At 40.1% G+C, this 25,422-nt stretch overlaps 1 protein-coding gene across 1 annotated transcript; it reads right to left on the reverse strand.

The window, feature by feature from the left end:
* Positions 1-152: 152 nt before the first annotated feature.
* vwc2 (von Willebrand factor C domain containing 2) lies at positions 153-24,024 on the reverse strand. The gene is made up of 4 exons (XM_031284329.2): positions 23,739-24,024; positions 15,258-15,987; positions 13,707-13,836; positions 153-1,081 (listed from the first exon to the last, which is right to left on the reverse strand). Exons 2-4 carry the CDS (start codon positions 15,906-15,908, stop codon positions 930-932), a joined length of 933 nt encoding a protein of 310 aa, XP_031140189.1. The 5' UTR covers positions 15,909-15,987; positions 23,739-24,024; the 3' UTR covers positions 153-929.
* Positions 24,025-25,422: the final 1,398 nt, after the last annotated feature.

The following is a 25,422-nucleotide window of genomic DNA, read 5'->3' on the forward strand; positions in this document are numbered from 1 at the left end:
TGTTCTCATTCTAGAGCTTATAAAGCAAAAAATGCTTACATCTAAAGAGTGGATTTGTACATGTTTGTCACATTCAAACGTAACCTGTGATATGTGAAACACAAAATTGGATGAAATTAGTTTGATCCTTCCAGCTCAGTGTCATTTGTTGATTCAAGTGAAATTGCATACATTTTATTCAGTTGGAAGTCTGCGAATGTGAAACACCATCCTCCCCACAGTGTTCACTGAGTAAGTACCATTTGACCATTTACAGAGAGCAGTCTGGCATTTATTTGAAACAAGAACACACGATACCAAGAGAAATACAAAAAAGCACTTTCAAATCAAAACACGTTTGAACATCCAAAAAAAAGGTAAAAGAAATTAGGAAACAGTCAAGTCCTCTAGAATTTCCTTCTGTTTTCCCGTTGTTTTTAACCCTGCACTTGATCGTCTAACACAGCAATTTTGTACCCATGATTCTGAATTGGACTGCACATAGTCTAGCCTGCACTTTGGTGGTAGAGGGACGGGTGTCAGGATTTGTCAGGTGACATCGAATGTCAAGACATTGAGGTTTTCATCTCCACAGACAGCCGTGTGTGTTCTATACATTCTGTTTTTTTGACCTCTGGTCCAATACATTGCTTAATAAAATACAGAGGCTATAAAAAATATGTGTTCACTAGTTCAGCATTATTACTCCTTTATTTGACTATAGTCATAAATAATTCAATACATAGATAAATAGATATTCTGTGTGTGGATTATAAACTTTCATAAAAGCATTTTTTTTTCCAGTAATACAGGAGTGACTATAAATGCTGAAATGCTCCAGGGCTTCTGTCCGACCCTGATGTCTGGTAGACTGAGTGAAAGGCCGAGAGTTTACATGCAGATTGGCGCTGGTGTTGCGTGCCAATGTCTCCTCTGACCAGTGCCAGTCTTTAGCTCAGCTGGCACTCGTTCTTACTGCAGGTGGCCTGACGCTCAATCTGCCATGTGCCCTCCTCATATGTGCAGTAGCAGATTGTACACTCATCAATCTTCACCTCTCGGCCGGCTGGTATCACTGATGTGTCCACGTAGCAATTTGGCCCTGTACAAGAAAAACAGGGACATTATAAAGCAAAACCTAAAACAAGCCTTATAATATGTTTCAAAATGGTATCTCAAATTGGCCTTATATATTATTAATATGATTCTTTTGTGTTGTCAGCACCATGTCACATTATCGAGTGACTCTGAATGCTAAAATTGCAGGATTTACTTAGGTCCTCTAATTTAATATGCTGTGTGAACTGTTGCTCTGGCCAAACTAGGAAGTTTATTCTTGCTGTTGTTAGGCAAAAATTTGGTATTAATCTTTCATCATCTTGTTAGTCAAGTGGTCTGAGAGAAAACTAGACTTCTGCATCTCCTCCTTGGCTCTGTTTTCAGGCTTTAGAAAATCTAGCCCGTAACAGGAGACTTTGGCCAATCACAAGTGCTTTCAGAGAGAAAGCATTCCTATTGGCTGTTCTACAAATGCAGATGCCCATGCACATTCCTTCAGTGAAAGTTCTACTAACTGTAGCCAAGGGCTCAGGGCTGCAGCTAATTCAAGGCTAAACTATTAGATAAGAAACTTGATTGTCATCCATCTACAGTGTATAGAGTACATATAGGAACAAAATTGTCCTTTAGCTTATTGTCTAGGGAGCGGACATTTGCTGTAAAAACTGTTGGGAGAGCTGGTCTGCTGGGGTTACCCTTTAATCTAGCACGAACATCTAGCCATGTTTGCGTTTTCTCTCACACCACCTCCGGCGTCTCCTTGTTCGGTTGGCAACAGCCTGTTTTGAGGACCAGTGGCCGAAGCCACGGCACCGCCTACTGCAGTCATCCAAATGAGGAGACGCCGGAGGCGGTGAGAGGAAATGTAAATGTGGTAGACAAGCCCGTAGTTTAGCCTTCTGCTAACCATGGCCAAAGGCTCAGGGCTGCGGCTAACTCAAGTTCATGTTTTGGTAGCTAACTAGAGCCTTGAAACACAGTATATCTCAAAGAGCTTTACAAATAAAAGGGGACAGTAATCCTCATAGACTTGACACTAATAACAGCATCTGGATGAAACGAATGATTAGTAAGTGTTACAGTATGAAGCCAGTGCATGCCCGCGCTCGTCTGATTGGAGGGGCTGCACAGAGATAGAGGGAGAGCTGCAGGAAGAAGTCTCATTTTACTTCAAATTCTGGCATTTTTTGCCTTCTGCCTACCCCAGCTTTAATGTGTTATTGTTAAAGTTCTGACTTGTGTACAGATACATAGACAACAAAAGAAAAATATACCTGTGTCATTGAGGTTGCACTCGCCTGTGTTATTTTTCTGCCACTACACCCACCAAGGACATGGTTCAATGTGTAAAATGAGGACTGAAAACACAATTCAAAGTCACATTATTTTGTGCTGCTTAAAGGATCCCAATCGGTTTGAAATTCCAGACCCTTGAAGACACCTCGTCAGCTTGGACGCAGGTAAATTATGAAATGCAACAATCTATAAATTCTGCAGTTATACGAATAGAAATTCTTGCTTGGCCTTTTGTCGACTGGTAAGTGACATTAAACAAAAGGATAAATAGCCTATGAATCATTGCATTGACCCAGACTAACATATTGCTAACATTTTATTTCACATCACAAGGGCCCGGGGACACATCTCTTTTATGTGCACTTAACATAACCTGAGCCCCAACCAACAAAATGATCGAGTCTTAAAGTATATGAACAGATGTCAGTGCTTAGATTGGAGGCAGCTAGTTGAGAGTAAGTGAGACTCCATAACATTTGAAAGATGAAAGAACATACTTTCTCTTACAAATGAAAAGTTGTGGGGTTGTTTGTTTTTTTGCTGATAGCCTACTTGGTCTAGTGTGACCAGTAGCTTATGGTGGCTAATATTAGCTAATGTCAGCACTCATGAGGATCAGTGTAAGTTACAATACTGGTAAAGAGTGTTTCTGGTTAATTAAAGGTAGCTGGGTGCTAACTGAGGACACAAGCTAACGTTAAAGGAATAGTGCCCTTGCTGCTGACTTATGTACTAGAATTACTGTATCTCAGTTAGCTTGTTAGCCTAACGACTTACCAAATAGCCTTAGCTGCATCTACCAACATGAATGGCTGTTTTTTTTATGTGACCAGGGGGTTGTTCTCTGCATTCTAAGTTTGCCAAACGTGTTTGCTCAACAAATGTGGTTATTTGGCTCTGGTTATTACCATTATACAGAGCACAGAGCACAGAGCCCTCTTCATGCTAATTGTTGTTGCCTTTGTTCCACTGTGCATTTTGTAGTTTCCAAAGAGCTGAATTGTGTTGCTAGTGCTATTCTAAGCTAAATTATACTACTGCGCTTGCTAATAAAATAGCCTAATACAGCCTACCACATTTTTTCAACAAAAAATATTTCATACATTTTATATTGTATTGTATATTTTGTAATAGTTAAATGACAAGGTTTTAATAACATTTCTGTTTTAGTGAAAGACGCAAGCTGAAGTAGGTCAATGCTCTGACAAAGTGCTTAAATTTTAATAACTAGTAGATAGTCATTTATATGAGCATATGTATACCAGATATAAGAGGATTATGAGCAGAATTACCCAGCTACATATTTCAGCTTTCCACAAAGAAATCCCTCTATGAGAAAATACATTGTGGAACGTAGGCCAATGGGAAACAAACTAGTTAGAAAGTAGGACAGGACTTCAGTTTTTGTTTTAACGCTACTTTTAGATGCCATGTCTGTTGCAATGACCACATTCCCATATGGAGTTCAATGCTGTTAGTCATCTTATCTTGTTTCTTTAAGATAACTTTCATGACATCCTAGCAAACTTGAGTGCAGGCAGTCAAAGAATAGAATAAACACAAGAGACCAAATGGGCTGCCCTTCATTTCATTTCTCTCAGTGGAAAATGGGCTCTCTCGTCTGAGTTTTCATTGATTGCGTCCCAAAATAGTGTTATAAGAGATACAGAAAAAATACACAAGCATCAAGATTTCTGACATGATTTCATTCAGAGTAAAACCAATGCTTATCACATTTAACATGGGTCCTTTTAAATGTGGAATTAGCAGTTTGTGACATTTTCCCCTCCAATCTGCCATGAATCATCAATTGGCTTTGTATCCACTTGTCAAAATAGCTGCGTGACCACTCATGATTTATGTATGGGAGCATTTTCATTCTGGAAAACCAAGCACCCTTCAGGAAACAAAAGCATCCTGGAATTACGATGATTACGCTGAATTCTTAAGGACCCCATTCACATGATTATCTCTTCCACTGTCTTCTTCTGGGATTCAGACATTTAACCCAAGTTTTTTTTTTAATTCAGACTCAAATTTAATTCCATTTTAATGCGCACATGAGAGGTATTCAATGGTATTTTGTTCCACACTCCTTAAATTGGCTACACCACAAGTAAAGCAGAAATCTTGCTGAAGGCAGCCTTCCTCCATAACTTCAAGGTTGGAATGCAGAGTGGGAATTGTGCATAAAAAAAAACAAATTAAGCACTGTTACACAGTGCTTTAATATAGTTCTGAAGTGCACCCCAAGGGACTGTTCTTTTTTTATTATTTTGAAGGAAATTGGATCTCACTAATGGAAATTTTGAAGTTGAAGGTAATAGTTGTAAAGAACTAAGCCCTGTAAGCTGCACAGAGACATGCAAAGAAATCAACTACCACTGGAGCCTGGCTTATTTTGTGGCTTCCTTCTGTCACAATACTAAACATAGAGGTCCTCCTTGCATTATCTACAGCAGAGATCTTCAACAGGGGGTCCGGGGCCCCTGAGGGGGTCCTCAGATTTAGTGCAGGGGGGCTGCCAAATTATGTCAAAAAGATAATTTTTTGAAAGTTTATTTTTTTCAAAAAAATAAATGTCTGAAAATATACATTAACACGAATCCAACATATTAACAGCAAAGATAAATTGGCCTATTGGTGAAGAAACAAAACATTTAATTTACATATTGAAGATAAGCTTAGGCTACTATGGGCAAGGTGGCCAATATGGCAGCCATATAGTTAAGTTTAAGGATTCACTGTTCCACATGTATGTTTAACATAAAAACATGATGTATAAATAATATATTAATATCCATTTATTTAAATTCATCCAAACCAGTTTAATATGCAACTCAATTTTATACAGTTTATGTAGTAGTGGGTCCCTACTCCGTTTCTCTTTAAGGGGTCCTTGGCCTAAAAAACGTTGAAGACCCCTGATCTACAGCATTACCTTCTTTGGTACTATGCGTAATGGGAAGACTTTTGCCTCATAAGGGTGCCTCTGTCCTCAACCAGTGGCTGGAAAAAAGATCTCATAAATCATCCATTATCTCTCATGCCGCACTGCAAAATATAAACACTGCGGAATTGCTTCCACAACAGCAGGTATAGCATAACAATGGCTATTTCCCTTAAACTAACAAGGTCTTGAGCCACTCTGTTGTATAATTAAGATTCTGATAAATGGGGAGTCTTTCAGCTGCAGCCACTGCATTTCATTGGACAGCAGCACCCAGAAGGAGTGTGCTGGCACATCAATCAATGTGAATAGTTTGCAGAGGCCTGTCAAAATGTCAACCCAAACACATTTATAAGTCTTCAGATGAACACGCACACACCCAATCTGAATAACAACTGTGGCCCAGGCTGCTGTCGCTACTGATTCATCATCATTAGCGACATTTAGAACACAATGTCTCGAATAAAAGACGCATATGTCAAGGATATGCTAGTTGAGAAAAAATGCAAAAAATAATAATGCACTTTACAAAATAAATCAAAAGTACTTCCTCCTAGAGCTGGGATTAAACCACAGCCTGTCAGCCAGTCACTCACAGTAGCATGACACTCATTTGTGTTAATTAATGCATGGATTCGGCGCCCCTGTGCTTACTCATTGCTGTCACCCTATTAATCTGCCATTCATATAACACCCACCTTTTTGCCATTGCTTCATTAATATAATACATCCCTGTCTCTTCATCACTATCTGTCTTTCTGTGCCTCTCTGTGGCAAAAAAGAGATTTTTATAGGCACATCAGGCTTCAGAGCTTTTCAACAAGAGGCAGAGACAAATGGACTGTGCATGTGCACGAACAGTTGGACCCAAACTGTCGCTACAGCGTGTAACAAGTTGGCATGGGCAGCATGTGAAAAACATGGCCATTAGCACCTGTGGCTATTGGCTCTGTAGCAGTGCCAGATAATGGACAGGGAAACGAGGACACATCCCGATCATCAGACCCCTTTATTCTGAAATGTTAAAAAAAACCTGCAGAGCTCCATTATAAGGTAATGGAAAGAGAAGAATAGCAGAAATCACTCATGTTAATGCATTTCTTGAGTACATTTGCATTATAAATGCAGAATAAAAATGCCCTTGCTTTGTAAAGACAGGAAGTGGGAGAACTTTGCGAGGAGAGACTGATTTAACAACAATATAAATAATTTCTATCAGAGATTCTGCGTGAAACGGGTTCAGACTTTTAAATATGAGCCGCCTTGCATTAAAGACAGTGAAAGTGAGGTTTTAAGGAAGTGCCACCTCATGTGAATGTTTGTTTGCATGTCTCCAGTGACTGCACCCACTGAACATCTTTGTGGCTGAGCAACACAGCTGCACACAAGTAGCATGACTGTCACGACTGATGTCCTTCACAGGGACGGAGCCACAAACGCTCTCCAGCCATCACAGCGGTGTCCAGGTGACAGATTTACTTAACAGTATAACTACATTTAAAGCTTTGACGTCAATCTGGAATATCTCCATTTCTGTATTTGTGAAAAATGTATTTGGAAGTCACATTAATGTTGACTTTTTATTCAGAACAAACCCCAAACTGGCAGAGCAATCCTGAAAACCTCTCAGTGAACCCAGCAGTCCTGTAATTGTTAAGACATAATGTGACTAACTATTACCTTCATTATAGTGACCTTTCTTTCTCTATTGCAATCATAACTCTGAAGTCCAGTCGTGGGAAATTACCTTCAGATAATAAAATGTAGCTGTGTGATGAAATAATAAAACCAAAAGGTGAAAAATGAAAAACAAAAAATAACCTTTTGTGAATCTATTAAATGATGCAAAAAGTCCTACTTTCCCACTCCAGTTTATCTTAAAGGCTTTTAGTTATTATTCCTGATTACATCAGGACATACAACAGTCACTGTGTAAAATGTTAATGTTGTATACTGAAGTAACGCAGTTTAAAAAGAAGCAACAATTGTACTATTAATTGAACTATTCGCTTAACTCTCTTTATTTGGTTCAGGGAAGTTTACACGGCAGCAATTTGCATTAAACACGGTTAGGTTTGCCAAACTCATCAGGTATTCCTCATCCTCAAATTATTTTCCCTTGTCAAGAAAAGCTTACTGTTTGAAAATGCAAACATTGAATCATTGTCTTAGAATAACATTTGTATTATTTTTTGTGTTTATAATACCCTATAGGACACAAACAATGCTGCAATTTTACAGTCTCTGCACATCTTCTATGGATCATCAGCTGAAGAGCATGTAGACTTTTTGCCAGGAGCCTTAGCTTCTCAGCATTACATCATATGTAGCCATCATGTGCACATAAAAGACTAATTTACAGTTTTTGTTTTTGTTTTAAAAGTAATCAGCTGGAAGCAATAAAGTCAGCTGGAGACGGACAGAGTTTTTAGCGTTTAAGCTTATGCTGGCTGGATACATTTTAAAAACATCTGCAAACGACATTTGTCATTCTAGCCAACACGAAAATGAAGATTGATTGTTTCAAACTGACTGGGAATTTGATAGTAAATTTGCCACTGTTATCATTGCAAACTACATATGTGCCACGTGTAATCGGAAAGTTTGACAGCAGTAACAGTAATTTGGGGAAGCAGGGTTTAGAGAACAGTCAATTAAAAAAGGAGCATTCACTTTTGCATTTATTGACTAGCTCTGTTCACTACACTATTCCTTTTCCGTGTCAAGATGAGATGGAGGCTGCTTCAAATTGACAAACCACACCATTTCACATCCACATAAACAACTTTCCTTTCAGTCGTATTTTTTTTTGTATTTTGTATTTGTGAAATCTTTAAAGGCCCTCTATGAATCATGCCTCTTTTAATGTAAATGAGTCTCCATCTCTCTTGGCAACCAGGCTACCAATGTCTCGTGTTGCTCTATTTGAAGTGATTTTGGCTCGGGTTCAGGCTGTTTATCCCCCCCCCCCAAGATTAGTGTTGACCCTAATGTCTAAGTCTTGAAGAGCACCACTTGTTCCCTCACACGTTGCCAAGGCGATACCCTGCAAGAGCAAAGGACAAGAGGGAGGGAGCCACAGCTGAGGTGCTGAGGAGAGAGGTTTCTCCTGCATAGATTTTTTTCCCCCTAAGCATTCTTCAAAAGCAGACGCTGCGAGAGAGACAACACTTGGCTTTGAATTTACAACAAACACTTATCACGTCTATATTGTAGGAAAAAAAATAACACTATTGTAGAAACAAAAAAGAACACTATATATTGTAGAAACAAAACATAATACTTCAAGCAGGAATGAAAACACTGACGTATAGAGAGCATGTTTTCCCCTCTTTGACTTGTATTGATGTGTTGTATTGAGGTGTTCTTTGCATTAATCAATATTGTTTAATCAAACTTCATGGTGGCGAGCAAGTATGAAACCATTTAATTGCAATGTGTTCCAGTGCTTTGAGATAATGAGTAAAAAATGATGAGAACCTGCCTCCATTCACAGCTGTTCTTTGATATTCATGAACAACTGTCTGGGGTGGATGCTAGCGATACTTTCATCTTCCTCGTCTGGCTCTTCCCCAAGTGTCTCCTCACATGCAGGCTGAATGACACATCTGAGACAGGGTGCTCTGCCATAAGCATTGATTTTGCATGCCTGAAAAGGCCAAGATAATGCGTTTACATATTTAGTGAACTTATCAAACACTGAAATACTTTTTATAGTTATGAAAATGGTAAACAGGAGAAGGGCTGTTAGCTGTGTAATAAGGGTAAAAGGTAGCATGACTTGTTGAATGAGAAACTAAATCTGAGTTATTTTCTCTTTACAGATCCGATGTCTTTATGCTCGGTCTTTAACTCTATGACACTTTACTTTTCCTTTTCGGTGACATTACGCATCTGGATGACTATTTAATTCTTTCCTATTAATGAGCTGAGCTTTGATGTGACACCCCGGATGCATCAGGGTTCCTGGGAGGTCTTAACATCTGCCTACACTTCAAACATCTGCAGACAAGACAAACAACACCAACCTGAGCAGGAACTCTCTGACGACCTCCAATAACCTTATTTTACATCATCAGTATTTCATCACGGAGCTACCACTGCGGCAGTGTCTCGTATTGAGCGCTGCATGATCAACGGTGGCGAGATGGGAGCTGACAATCAATGATCCTCATCATTTAAATCAAGGTGTCTAATACCTGGCAAAGAGGCGTCATGAATAAAAGACAAAGTGAAATCTAATGTGTAAGCGTTAGGAGCTGAAGGAAGAATCAGTGCTGTCATTTTAGAGTGACGTCTCATTTAGTTTATGTCCGATTAATGTATCATCCAATTATTTAATAAGGTATCTGCCTTTGTAGTTCATTTTTTAACATGTTGTTTATTATGTTTACTACAAGGTGTCAAGTCTAGCGTGAAATGAACTGCAAATGCAAATGTAAACGTGACAATTAAGTCTTCAGAGTGACTTTTGCGTTTTTGATGAATTATTCCCGGGCAGAGACCACCATTTACTCCAGTGGAAGGTGACCAGCATTGTGCAGAGTCTGACACTTACAAATTTGTTTGGTGATTGCGGAGAGTGTTTACACTTCCTGTTTACACGGTGACAACCACATCAGCCCTTTTCATCAAATCATAGCCAGATATATTCCCTGCCCAGTACAAGGTTGTTGAACACATTCTGCCACAACGAGACTCAACTCTGCCTAATTAACAGCTCTGAAATTCACAGCTATCCTGAATATGTGAAAACACCAGCAGGAGCGAATAAATGAGAAAGTTAGTCTAAATGATTGGCACAAACCGTAAAAATATATTTATTTTTAACAGACAATTTTCACCTGCTGCTGCTGTAAAAACACTGTAGCCTGAATGCTGCGCAAATGAGGCCTAAATGCTGCCAACAGCTATTTCTGATTCTTCATAAATATCACTGTGTTCCTGTAAATTTACTCATACTCAATAGTTTTTTTGAATGGGCTGCCTGAAATAAGGTCTGTGGTTAACACAAGCTTAGAGATATTTCCATTTTGCTCTACGACATAAAATACGCCAGTAAATACCTAGTCTTGCATTGCCAGACCTGGCTGTGCAGGGAGCTGTCTGTGGTGCTGAATGAGACTGTTCAGCATCATGTTGCCAGACCTTCCTCAGTACAGTTAACCAGAGCAGTTAGCCATAGTCTTCATAAATCAAAAGAAGCAGAATTTCCGGCGGCACCTGAACAATCCTGGAAGTGGAATGTCGTCGATATAGACTAGTAAATACCCCACTAGTGAATTTTGAAGCTTGCACGTGTCTCTTCAAAGGCAAGTGGCTAAATGAAACTACAAACTTTCCTGGTTGAATCATCAGTACAAATGAGGAACAGCTGCATTAGAGAAATCTGGTTCTTTAATACAAAATCAAAGGTAAAGCCTGTTTAAATAAACAATTAGAGGGAGAAGTTAATTTCAACTCCCAAGGTGTATTTCTGCAAGAAATATACTAGCTGGAGCATAAATTAATTTACTTTCTGGGCTCATTTTGAAATTAATTCAGCAACTATGGTTTGTAAACAAATTCAATGACAAAGCCTCTGCCTGGCTTTTTCTCCACAGCAACAGTGGTCAAGGTTCATGGGTATTGTAGTCTTTAGAGCGGTCCGTCATGCCAAACTGGCAAACCAAACAATGATTTAAACTGAGGGCCACATAACATTACATATAGCATTGTTGAATCATTCCTGAGGCTCCTGTGTTTATTGAGCAACATTGAAGGTACCATTAAAAGAAACATTTTAAATGAGAACTTACAGTGGAGTTTTACTTCCAGAAACAGCTGTTACGCCTACTTCACAACTATATTAAACACTTCTCTGCCTGGATACAGCCCACATAGTCTATATCCACCACGTTCCACTTCCGGGACTGCTCGGGTGCCACAGGAAATTCCGCCGGATGCATGTCTTTTTGCCAATGTCCATTTTCTTCCGCTTTCTTTGTGTTGGAATTTTAAACTGGACTTATGAGGACTATGGTTAACTGCTCCTCCAATCTCTGCAAGGTATATTGAAACAACTAGCTAGACTATCTGTCCAATCTGAGTTTTCTCTTGCACAACTAAAACAACCTTTGAACGTACATTTAACCAAAACAAGTTCCTTCCCAAGGCTACTTTGCAGCGGCTCCGTGTGGTGCTTAGCATCGCCCATGACGACTGTGATTGGTTTAAAGAAATGGCAGTAAACCAGAGCACGTTTTTCTCCCATCCTGGAATGCTCTTTGGACTAGCCAGACCCTCTTCTGCAGCGCCTTGGAGGATGGTCTGGCAAAGTGAGACTACAGCCCACATATTTCAAACTCCACAACCCCAATTTATAGTGCAGGTTTAGAAAGCTCTTACAAAGACATTATACAGCTGTTGGTGTTTTCACAGGCTGGGTAGTACTCCTCATGATGAGTCAACTGTTCTCAATGTGTAAAATCTGTGTAGTGCCTTGGCGTCTCAAACACAGTGAGCTCTGTTTATTGAATGGAAATATGTGGTAATCTTATGGTAATAGGGACTGATGCCGTTTTAAAAGTGAAAATCCTCAATGGCTGAATGAGCCCTTGGATTTGGTTGGACTTTTGATTACACTCTCTTCAGTCTGCCACATCTATGCACATAGAGTATGGTACTGTGTCTACATCTGTCTCCTAGACACAGTGCCTGCAGATGTAACCCAGCAAATCCACTGAGCATTTCACAGGGGAAAGCATGGAGCGCTGCCCAAACTCTGCACAATGCACTTTCGGCATGATCAATATGTGCATATCTAAAAAGTTGGTGAACAGCAAAAAAAAAAGGAACAAAGGACCAACATGTACAGTATTCCCCAAGATTACAACAGGCAAATATTAATAGAGTGAGTAACGCTCCATGACTACCAATGTTTTCAACTTGTCCCTGGAGGATGTTAGCCAGACTTTTAATTTGAGTGGGACAACTTTTGATTGATAACTAATCACGAAAAGCCATTACATGTCTATAATGTTTTATGACTCTAAAATGATAGATGAATAATGCTCATGGGATATTCTGGATGTAATTAAAAATGAACTAAGTAGATGGTAGTCATATCCTGCATTTTTCCTGAATAGATATAGGCCTACAGTCTCTTTTTTTCTAGCACAATGGCACACACCATGTGTGTCTTACAATTATGGGTCCAATTATTCATCGTGGACATATCTGTATACAGTAAGTGAAAGGTGCATATAGATTTTATTATATATATTATAGTTTTGTTTTATCTTGTTTCATTTTTATTTATCCTTCAATCACTTTTTTCCTTTGCTTTTTGACTCTTGAGCTGCTGTAACAAGTGAATTTCCCTGCTGTGGGATCAATAGTTTTATCATTCTTATCTTATAAGTGTGGACATTTGGTTTATTTCATCCAGTTTATGTTTTTGTATTTTTTTTTTGTCTCTTTCGAGGATCAACCTTGTTTTTGTAAATTCACTTGCACAGTCTGTTATTTCTAATTCTCTTGTGTTCATCATTTAGAGTGTAAATGCTCAGTTCCAACAAACAGCATGAAAATCAAAATATCTTGCTTACAGTTTTACTCAAGCAGTAGTGTCATACAGTGGCTCATACAGATGAAGCCTTTTTATGTGGAGCATACTGTATAACTTGTCACTATCACAGGGATTTTGGCTTCATGCAGATTGCTTGCTCTTGTTTATAGCATACAGCCTGCGCCACGTTAAGATTCCAAGTCATCATCATTCTTTTTGCTGAAGGAAGCAATGTTGCTGACGTTGCCATGTTGCATTAGAGTCACACACCAAGAAAAACAAGGGGACATAATCTAGGACATGCTGTCTGGAATCATCCGAAACAACTTCAGATAATCGACTCTGAGCCGCTGAATTCCTTCTTCTCCGACAGGCCAAAGCATTTCAAATCAACAAGATCATAAACCTACAACCCCTAGCAGAAGAAATACAAGCAGACCTCAATTATCTGTACCAGACGGTAGCGACATAGTTGGAACATATGCAGCTTCCCTCAGATAAACTGAGTAATAATAAGAAATTAAGACTGAAAATATCACATAAGCACGTTTTATAAAAACACAGGCCATAACTGATTAACCACATTTTTTTTGGTGTGACTTCACTGAAATAGATCTAATTACTTCAAATATCTGATATGGCAAGAGACTGCGAACTCTGCAGTGCAGCATGCTGCATGCTTTGCATCAGCAAAATGATCATCGCGCTACCTTGCCCTCATAACTCCTATTGAGGTCCCCTTGAGCAAAAACATTTGACACTTTGTCTGTTCTAAGTTGAGCTGCCACAGCCACCACTAGCAGACTGGTTGTACTTGAATTAAGTATTTTAGTAGTAGTTTTTTTTTTTTTTTAAGAAATTGTCTCTGCTCACCAGTCTTGCAGATGGGACAGCACTGATCGGGCTCGTACTCCGGATCAACACAATCAGTCTGAGGGCAGGCTGCCACAGAGCACAACACCTCCCCACTTGGCTCACATCGGCACTTCTCACATGGAGACACCTGGATAGCAGAGAAGAAATAGTAATTAACACCCTTATACACCTTTCACACACAGATACACACATACAGACAACAGAGAAGAGTCTTCTCCTCTTAATTCATATCTTGTTATCTATGTGTCTGGCTCTTTGTTTGTCTCAGTGTCTGTCTCTTTTTACACTGCTCTGTCTCTCTCGCTCTCTGTCTTTTACACATACATACACACACACACACACACACACACACACACACACACACACACACACACACACACACACAATACTCCTGCCTGTCTGGCTTGTTTAATACAATGTGCATTCAACGTCACAACACAATCCATAGGGAAGTCCCATCCTTCTAACCTTCATTGCCAATGAATGCCTCGTTTGAGCGAGAGCCGAGTCGAGAATTGAACTTCCCTATCCAATCAGAGGATATGGAAAAATCAATAGCAATGGGAAACGAAAGAAGGATGCTTCCTATTTTCTTGGTGCGTGAACAGAGACATTAGAAATGATGGGTTATCCAAACATTCCTGTGTGTCTGGAAATAAAACAAATGTGGGACAAAAGCCGGGACTGATAGTTTGAATTCAATTTTACTGCAAAAGGCTTCATTTAGCAGCAGTAGTATAAAGCCATACACCTTTAATCTCAACAAGAAAGCAGAGGTTAATTCCACCAGCGCTGCTGTAGATTGCAGAGGTCTGTGCCTCCGCATGGCACTCCACTGTGTAAAATGGAGCGAGGCAGCACTTAGTACAATGCCTAAGAACTTAGCAATCAAGCATAAAAAAAACCTGCCTGTTGCTTAGTTTCAAAGCGCCCCCCACCGCACAGCGCAAAGGCTGACGTATGTCTCTTGAGAAAGTAGAGCTTCCTGACATTGAGACTTGACATTGAGCTGTCGCTAACACAGTGAGTTAGAGGAGGAACATCCCATATTAGCCTTAACCTCCTGCTGAGACACTCGCCAAGGTAACGAGAAGCATTAGGCGCAGGTACATGTACATATAACCAAGATTGCGGTGCAATCCTGAGTCAAGCCTTTTTAAAGAGGTGTCAGAAGATGAAACATGAAAGATCACGTTGATGTATCTCTGTGTCTCTTCACAAACTTCCTCTGCAGAGTTGTAACATTACTATAACTGAAACTCTGTCATGTGTATCAACAAACTGAATATGGAAACACTCTGCTGAAGCAGGCACTGCTAAAGTCAGCCTCCGGTAATATTCAGGCGTTGTGTGAGGAAAAAAAGACAAGTGCTGACCTTTGCCATTATAAATCTGCCTGCCTGCTCGCTTGCATGCTGTGATTCAAGGTAACTTTAGTTTCTGTGTAGTGCCTGTGATAAACTCCATTGAAGAGCCAGCAGTGTTCTGTCAGCACTTCTTTTAAGTTGAAGCATGTCAAAAATGAGTGAATGCAGCTAATGGGCTCACCTTAAACTCTTCTAGCGAGGCGTAGATCTTGCCCCGGAACTCGCAGTAGTTCTTTTTCTCCTTGCACATCGGGCAGCATTGGCTAGTGTCCACTTTAATGCAGCGAGGGTGAACTTTGGGACATTCTGGCTTGGTGCACAGAGGGCCCTCGTCTGTGCAGAGGCAAGGGCACGTCGAAGGGCCCGGGGTGAACTGGTCGCCGATGGCGAACACAAAGCCGCTCTCATCCATGCAGCCTTTCCCCCTGTAGTCTGGGTAGGCGTACTCGTCGATGGCGTCCAGGGAGAGGGTGACGTCACTGGTGGGGCCCTCGTCTATTTGATTCAGGCTGTCCTTTTCAGTCCACAGCTCCTGAGGCTTCCCGCCTTTAGATCCTCGTGTCTGGGAGCTGAGGTACGGCCTGGTGCGGCTCGAAGCATTCCTGTTGGAGCCCAAAGCATTGATTTCCTCCAGCCGCTGCTGAGCGCCGTATCTCAGCGGCTCCTCGGGGGCCTGCTCGTCCTGATGTCCGTCCTCCCTGGCTTGGGTCAACACTCTTTCCAGACGTTCTCGGCTCGCTGGTAAGGTTGCTATAGGATTACACTGAGCACCGCTCATCAGAAACCCAAGAACAAAGAGAACTTCTGCTGTCATGGCAACGGAGTGCAGCATCTCTCCCCACCACCAGCGAGGTGGGAAAACACCTTGGATCACATAACACACTTCACATCGCAGGTGTGAGCCAGTCCATCTGGAAAGAGAAAATTAAACTGGGGTTATGCGCTCAGTATTTTGTCACTTTTTATCCCAGGCGGGGGGGATTGTTACATTTAGCCTCTAGAGCAGTGCTGGGAATTCAGCCGACTTTGGAGCACTGCTCCATCATGTCAAGCAAGCATCCCGCTGAGTGTGACGCAAGCCTGTGAATTGGATCATCAGGAAAGGGAGTATTCATAGGGCTGTGTTAGGAAATCAATACTGCTTCATACTGTAACACTTCCCTGCATCAATCACTCCCAGCAGTGACAGAGTAAACGGAAAATGGCCGAAAAAGGACCTGAATCTAACACTCTTAAGCTCCTGCTCTTCCATTGGAACAAAGAATCAGGATCAATGTCTGCTTTGAAAAAGAAAAAAAGAATCACAGTTAACTGTACAAAAGCAGAAATTGATTTGAAAATAGAACATAATTCCAGTCTGGAAAGATGAATTTACTACAGCTGACAGAAGAAGCCATATCAATTTCAAAATAAAGCCAGATCTTTTGCAAAGTGTTGATGTGCATCAAAACTTTCGGTTACACTTTACTTGAAGGTATCTACATAAGAGTGACATGACACTGTCATGATCGTGTCATAAACATTATAAACAAGTCATAAATGTTTATGACATAACGCTTCTTTTAGTAAGTGTCACTCGGTTTTTGTCATGACAAGTTATGGTTAGGGTTAGAGGGTTAGAGTTAGGGTTAGGGTTCATGTGTCATGACAGTGTCATGTGTTCATGACAGTGTCATATCACTCTTATGTAGATACCGTCACGTAAAATGTTACCAAACTTTCTCTAAAAGAAGCATACTAAATATCTCATTGGTTTGTTTTAATCAAAAGTAAAAGCACATATCTTTCTTTACAGTTTTCAGCACTGTGAGGAGTCAATGTACAACAGCTGAAGTCAAGTGTAATCCCAGGATCAACTGCAGGCATTGCAGAGACTGCACATTTTTTGAGAAGCTGCAGTCAATGTGTTTTGTTTTTGTCTCTTGCTTAACTTGATTTACTGCGGCGTCTTGAAATTCAAATGCCTGCTATGATGCTTTGCTGCGTTCGATGGCCTACTTCCATTCATTTCCTCCTCACCAAATGTTCGGTGTCATCGCTGAGCTCCGTTTAACGGGCTGCCGTCGTGTTGACATTTATAGTTCCTTTTGAAAGGTGAGATCACTCCATATTGACTGACTCAACAATTAAATGTAAAGTCCTGCCTGTGCTTGTTTATGAATAGTTTACCATATTGATTAACTTGTCAAACTCAGTGCACACAGCTAATTTCCAACAGAGCAATTGGGATCCCTAAACAGGAGGTGAAGAGCAACTAGTAAGCATTAAGTAAGCGTAAGCAAATACGTCTGGTAATACACAGATAATGCTGGGACAACCAGCTGCATTAATTCTATCCAGCTCCAACTACGGAGCCAAAGTCTCTCTACATGTTTTAAGTCATGCATTTTGATATTCATGAATTCTGATGCAGTCTGAGGGAAAAGGGCTGAAATTGACTGCTGGCACGCCAGTGGTATTTGTGCGGTGTTTTAGTTGAATTGCTATGTTTGAGGCCGAATCCTTGGAGCTGCTGTGGAACGGAGAGGAAGCAGAAACGAGGTGCATACCGATAACGCTGGTGCAGCTGAGAGAGACACGGAGAGAGAGAAAGAGAGAGAGAGAGAGAGAGAGAGAGCGCGAGAGAGAGAGAGAGAGAGAGGGAAACAGAGAGAGAGAGAGTGAGAGAGAGAGATAGAGAGAGAAAGAGAGCGAGAGAGAGAGATGAGTCCAGGCCTCATTAGTAAAAGGACCTTATTTGGCTTTTCTCAGCCTCACCTCTCCACCTTAACAGCTGTTACTGGCTGTCACACTGCTGCTGCAACTGCTGCTGCCTCTGTGCTGTGTTGTGCTGTGCTGTGCTGTGCTGTGCTGTGCTGTGCTGTGCTGTGCTGTGCTGTGCTCTCTTTCAGGACTGAGTACTGGGTGGTCCTCAGGCTGGTTGTCAACTAGGCACAAACTAGCCACAGCACCACAGTAGGCTATCTTAAAGACCTAGGCTGCCGATAGACTTTTTTTCTCACTATTAACAGACAAAAACTAGCAACACATTGATCCTACTAACAAGTAGTATGTGGTTATATCAAAAGCCTAATTTAGCTCACTCCTCTATGCCATGGAGCTCCACTGTAGTTCAAAAACACATCAATGAGCCACACTGATGTTCTCCACATGTACAAAGTGTTATTCCTCTTGCCATAGGCTATATTCAGTAGCTCACAGACTCCTACTCTCAGTATGTAAAAGCCACTGCTGGTTGTGTTTGCCAGTTTATGACTTGGTAGGTTGTTTTACCTCAGCGCTTAGCACAAATGTAGCAAATTCACATCAAAATACCCCTTGTGTGAACATGTTAGCATTGCAACGTATTTAAATACTACTATGAAGGATTAATGCATTTTACAGAGCTAATTTGGACCATGGCTGAAAATAGTCCCCAACAAATCCACTGTTTAATTATTTTTAAATAACTTTTGCTTGAAACTGCTGTGCCCTGCTGTTTAAAAAATACAAAGCCTTCTTGAAAATAGAAACTACTATATTTGTGACCATTTTTAAAGAATCATGCCCTCAGCAGAAATGAATGGGCTCTGAGCTGCAACACACAGTGTGAGAAATTCTACAAACAAGTACTGAGAGGCAGACTGCACATTGTTAGTTTGGGTCTAAATATAGAAAAACTGTAGCCATATTCATATTATGCATATTATGATTTGTATTTTATTCCATAAAAACAAAACCTATAAGCATATAAGCCATTTGGTGAAAGGTCATGGATTTATCTTTGCCCTACAGCCCTGCAGATTTCTTTTTTTTTTTTTTTTTTTCTTCATTGCTCTATCTTGAATATTTGCAGTCAGTTTCGCTGGAAAGAAAAAAAAATACAACACAGTCTCTACACATCTCTGCAGCATAGGGTAGAAGCTTGTGCTATGGACTATTACACAGACAAATTGTGAAGTATTAATTCAATGTAATGAGCACATCATTTTTGATAAACTGCAACCATGGTTCTTGTTTAAGATATCTGAAACCTGATGTAGAAACTCTCTGTTTTAACCAACAACAGATTCTGAAACTCTGCACAGGTGTGACCTGAAACGGCCGATGCTCTGTAAAGCCTTATATTGATTCCAGCCATCAATCAGCAGCACAGCAGAGTTTATATAAGCCGGCATCACTGAGTTCATTCACACGTCTGACACATTTGAACACCCACTTCAGAGCGAAAACAAAATCATCTCTGAAAGTGGAAAAACAACTCTCCAATTAACACTTGTCAGCTCCAAACAATTATCTCTGGAAAATAAACACTTATTTAAAATGAGCTGTATATTTTAGTCTTAAAGAACAGTCACCTTTATTAACCTCCCAGAGCCGAGTGGGCATGTGGTTTCACTGTTTCCACAACTTTTCACCAACTGAAAGGACTCTGCATGGTTCCCAGTGGTCCAAGCTATTACCAAGTGGCATGAAGTGATAAAATGGCATATAAGTTAAGCCAAAAATGGTCCATTAAAAAAGAAATATACAAATATAGGAACAATTTAATTGTGTGTGTGTGTGTGTGTGTGTGTGTGTGTGTGTGTGTGTGTGTGTGTGTGTGTGTGTGTGTGTGTGTGTGTGTGTGTGTGTGTGTGTGTGTGTGTGTGTTTGAGAGAACTGGCAAACAAACTACACACCACTGGAGTAAAATATAGATCTTAAATATATGTCTCACTAAATATCTGCACTCATATGATCAAAGTTGAATGATCAAGTGGTACAATGAGTTTCTAAAGCAGACCAAAGATGTGAACGTTATCGGTTCAAACCTCAGGCCTGACAGGTCCAATAGCACGAAGGCCTCTGCTGGATACTCAGCAGCGGAGAAAGCTGCTATTATTTCCATGAAATGCAACAGTCCACCATTAGAACTCAGTATCAATAGGGGAGGCAGTCCTTCAGTGACTTATAAATATACTAGTGTTACATTCACAGATTTTGCTTGCTTCAGTATGTTCCAGAAAATGACACATTATTTCTGTCTGGGGTCTCAGAGGCTCCTGCTGTGAAAGAAATAGATTTTCATCTACTCTATACTGACTGTAGTTGACTATATGCAGCAGCACCTTCCCAAATCAAAAATAGGTTTGTTGTATTGGAGTTGTATAACTCTTTATAGGTTTGTTCATAAGAGGTCTAACTGACCCCAAACATAAGTAATGTCACTATGTAGGATAACATACTGTACATTTATTTGTCCATGAAGGACTTATTTGGCAAACAAAGAAAATATATAGCCCGTTCAACATAAAAAAAACATGAAATACTTCTTTTTTAGTGTAGTAACAATGCTTTATGCACATTTCCTTACATTGTCACTTTTATCAAGTATGCAAGCCAAGTTTGTGGCAAGCTACCACTTCAATATTTTTTCTCTATTGTATTTGAAGATGTAGAAGATGTGAAAATGTTTCATAGGAAAAATAAGCAATTATTAATATTTTTAGACCCCAAATAACAAGAAAGTTAAGCCAATGCCAACAATATTGCAAATATCAGATCTCTGTGATATAATATAGGACGCTATCACTGTTATTTAGCTACATAAGCAGTATGTAAAACATGTCATGCTTATTTTTTGTTTCACCAATGTGTATTTTTACTCTTCATAGTTTTCAAAATTTGCAAACCCACAAACAATTCTATCAGTCTGGATTTTAATGAAGATTCATTTTTTGGGGGAAGACACTAAATTATATATATACCGACACATATATGTATAAATTAGATCAAATGTAAGGATAATGAATGCTGGCAGTTCCAATAATCACAGTCAAAGTGACCAGACCGTCATCAGAATAGTACCTGACTGCCAAACTTTTTATTAAAAGGTTTCTCTTTTGCTCAAATATTTTGGTTCTGGGCACCTGGGTAGCTTACCTGGTAGAGCGCGCGCCCATATTCAGAGGTTTACTCCTCTACACAGCAGCCATGGGTTCGACTCCGCCCTGTGGGCTTTTGCTGCTTGTCATCCCCCCTCTCTCCCCTTTCATGTCTTCAGCTGTCCTATAAAAAAATAATCTTATATATATATATATATATATATATATATATATTGGTTTTTTTTTTTTTTTTTTTTTTCAGTTCTGGCTTCAGAATGCTCCACATGTGGATTTTCTGGACTCAGCAATTATCACATATTCTGAAGCTGTTACATTGGAATTGCAACCATGCAGCAGCAGAAACTTACAATCTTCTGCCATAAATGGCTAATTTCACAACAATAAAGTTGTATTTTGTTATGCTGCCCCTCTATTAATATCGCAAATTTAAATGCTGCGGGCCCTGTGCTATTACTTTTTTTACTGACACTTTCAACTGACATTTAAATGTTGCACTGGCTTCCTGCACTTGTGAGAATGAACCCAGCATTAGCCTCAGTGTTTGCCAGCAGGAGCAGGTTCAGTCATTATCGTCACTGGGAATATAAATCCCTCTGTCAAAGGCCAAAGTTCTGTTTACATCTCAGGCTATTGAACACAGCTGCTTTGACCACTGAGGTGTAGCAACAATGATTAATCAAGCAGAGACTCAACCTGGCTGTTAGTTCATGGTTCAATGATGCTCACCATCGCATTGATTTGTGACTCATAAATTATTGTCGTTTTCATTACCCAGCAGAGCGAATGAGGCCCATAAGTCTTGACACAACAACCTGAGCTTGGAGTTAAATTTTAACTCTACCTTGACTAATAAGCTACTGTTATTCATATACAGTAGATGGAATTGGCAAGGCTTCAATAACACAAAGCGTGGTGGTTTAAAGGTTGACCTGCCTCCTCGCTTTCTACTTTGATATCACGAAAGGTTTCTTTCAGGGAGATTGATAGCGGTTTCACACACACAATGATGCTATAAATAGGGCCAAATGTACCGAGGCAGTGCTCTCATCTCCAGGAATTTTCCACACATAAGCTTTTTTTTAATCTATTTGTTTATTTCTAATTACCGTTTAGTCTCTCTAAAAGAATATTTGCAAATGTGCAAATTTGTCCTGCCTGAAAAGCTGCAAAAAGTGATACAGCAGTGCTGAGGCTCCCAGCATCCTTCTTGTTTGGATTTCTGTTCAAGTGTACACAGTTTAAGTCTAACAATGAGCCCCTAAAACAAGTAAACATCCACATCCACATTGTCTTGGAGAATAAAACTCCTGTGATGCCCCTCTGTAAAAAAAAAAAAAAAAAAAAAAAAAATCAAACTGGATGTCATTGAGAGGAAAACCATCTCCTCAGGGCTGGAATTAACTCAGACAGACAATATGCCCTCTCCGCTGCTGCCTGCACTTCATTTATTGCACATTACAGATTCTCCTACTTAAACTGTTCCAACATCCCAACATGCCATCAATGGCAACATGGGGAATGCAACAATTTACTTTGAGGTCTACTTCAGTTTATGACAGAGCAGATCATGGGGGACGAGATGTGAAATGTTTAGACAGTGGTGGCTAGTGGGCTTGGATCTGACAGGGCTGAGAAAGTATTGAATTAATGATGCCACGTTTTAAAACTCGTTTTTATACAAATAAACAGTGTGAAATTATGAAATCCAATTAGAGCAATAAGGGACACTAAGGCAGGATCCAAGAGTATTAAGCCATCTGCCAGTGAGGGAAGATTGCTGCAGGGCTGTCTAATTGAATTTTATCCTCTGACTGAAAATCTTACGAGTGACCTAAATCAAAAGAAAGTTTGCCTAAACGTGCAAAGCAAAACCAACAGCCCTTGCAAAACTGTCATATAATCTTAAGATTATGTGCGGTGGAACAAGGTGAGAATTTGCTCATACACAAAGCCCTGCCAGGAGAAGTCTGGAGCAGGAAATGTATTAAGGAGAAAAGTGCAAATTGGCTTTTTATATTACTCAGACAGAAGAGAAGACAAGATGATGATGAGGATGATGATGATGATGATGATGATGATGATGATGATGATGATGATGATGATGATGGTGGTGGTGGCAAGCAGCCTTTGTGACTTTCTTCCTTGTCAGAGACGTGACATTTAAATAAAAAATGTGAATAAATCTCAATTCAAGCTATCATAACTGCAAAAAGCAACAGCCACCCTAAAAACAAGCAGCTATGTTCTCAGAAAAGGATATCATCATTCAACCACCTTTACTTTTCTGGACATGAATGTGAATTTATGAAATGATGAAAACATTGTATTATGTGTCTGAGCTCTGTTAGAGGCATGTGTATAGACTGGATGTTGCATCCTGGAGTGTGTAAGCAGCAGGCAGAGTCTTTGTGCAGCCACTTGAAATTTCTCTGATGCTTCTTACAGCAGCCTCAGTCCTATTTGCAAGAAAACAGCAACACAGTTCACTTACACTAATACCTATGTAGCCTCTACAGGTGCAACAGCCTTTCCCTGCAGGTTTGAACAATCCGCATCAGTTTCCTAAATCAAGCTTATTTGCATATAAAAGCTTTTGATGCAATTTAATTTCCACGCAGCCATGGGTGGCTTTACTGTGTGTTGGTGAGTGAAATCTTTATGAAATACACACCCATTTCAAGAGAAAACACAGCAAAGTAAGTTGATGTGAAACCTCAGCATTCATAAAATTAGCCTAACATGCACAAATAATAAGCCGCATCCCCACACAGCAACAGTGACAGGCTATAATTCACCTGTGATCCTCGGAGTGTGTGCTTCTCCGTCAGTGCGTCTGCGTCTTCGGACTGTTGGACAGCGGAGCCACGACAGCAACAAATGATCTGTGGTGAAGAGATGTGAACTGACGCTCGTTAAGCCAGTCAAAAGCACAGTTTTCCCAGAGGATGCTCGCAGGTCATCAGCGTGTCGCGCTCAACTTTAAAACGCCACAGTGAGTGAAAGCGCTCCCTCCCTCCGTGTCCGGCGATCCGCCGCTGCAAGTGCCGCGCAGCTACTGGTGCTCTGCTATACACTAGCACTTTATTTCTCACGGTGACAAAAATAAATAATTTAATAAATGGGGGAGGGAAAAGGTGTGGAGGGGGGTTCACGATCAGCCGACTAGCCGCTAGATGGGGCAGTGAGAAACAACTGGTTGTCAATTAGATACGTTTCACAGGTCGGTCCACACTGCTGTGATTAACGACTTTACTTCATTATCTGGAATTAGGAAGTCGTTTCCGTGACACCGTTCGGTCACTGGCTAATTTGTAGAATGAGAAAAGACACATTACACATTACACAAGGAGGAAAGTACAAAAAAAAAATAGTGTAACTGTCACTGTAATACATCAAGAATTATGCAGGGCCATAGCAAGGATTTTAGAAGCACTGAGTTCCCCCGCACACATGATCCACCACCACCCTCATCATCATGATCATTCTTTTTCCATTTTCTTTCTTCAGTTAACTGTTCGCCTTTCTCTTTCATTTACCAAAATGAAGGTCTAAATGTTTTACAGCCTTCTCTACTCTGCCAGAAATAAACTCTGGCAGATAAATGCTGAAGACTTTTGTCTATTTGCTGGAATAGCCTATGGTAGTTACAGTTAAATATAGGCTAGGCTATTGAATCTAAAAATACTGGAATCCACTTATAAAGTACTCATGTCAGTGCCTGTAATGGGCCAGTACTCATCTGGCACCTCTGACTTTTGTCCACATGAGTATCCTTACTTCTAATTGTTATAAACAGTATTATTAATAGGCTGATATCATAGACTGATATGTGTTCCAAAATAGGCTATATATCATGATTTATTGGAAGAAACCAAGCAATTCTATGTAAAATCAGACATTCAGCACCCCCATATAGCCTGCAAATCTTCAACTGTGAGATTTGCAGTCGAATCAGGCTCCTTAGAATAGTCGACTATTCGGGGTCACCCCTACATGATATACGTATAAATATAAATATATCTGAAGACACACGCAAAGATCATGTCATGCAACTGCTGAATCAGGGTACTGGCACCTTTTTTGGTCCAATTCAGACACTGACTCATGTACTATATGTGCTTGTAGCCTACTCTTGTACTAGCCTATATGCATTTTACTTTATTAGGCCTATTTGAATGATGTACTTCATCTAATTTGTTTAAGAGGGAAATATTGTGCTTCTTACGAATTATCTGACAGCAGCTAGTAACTTTTCAGATACAGATAAAGAAAGAGGGTACAGCTGAGCCATACTGTATGCTCATAGTGACAATCTTTAGCAGGTCATATTTACCATGTTTACCACCTTAGCATGCTAGCATTTGCTAATCAGCACTTTTACTTTTATACTTTAGGTACACTTTGCTTACTTAAGCACCATTTTGAATGCAAGAATTTTACTTGTAATGGAGTGGGCTACATTTGCTATTGTGGTACTGC

Source organism: Sander lucioperca, chromosome 15 (assembly GCF_008315115.2).
Source record: "Sander lucioperca isolate FBNREF2018 chromosome 15, SLUC_FBN_1.2, whole genome shotgun sequence".
Classification (NCBI taxonomy): Eukaryota; Metazoa; Chordata; class Actinopteri; order Perciformes; family Percidae; genus Sander; species Sander lucioperca.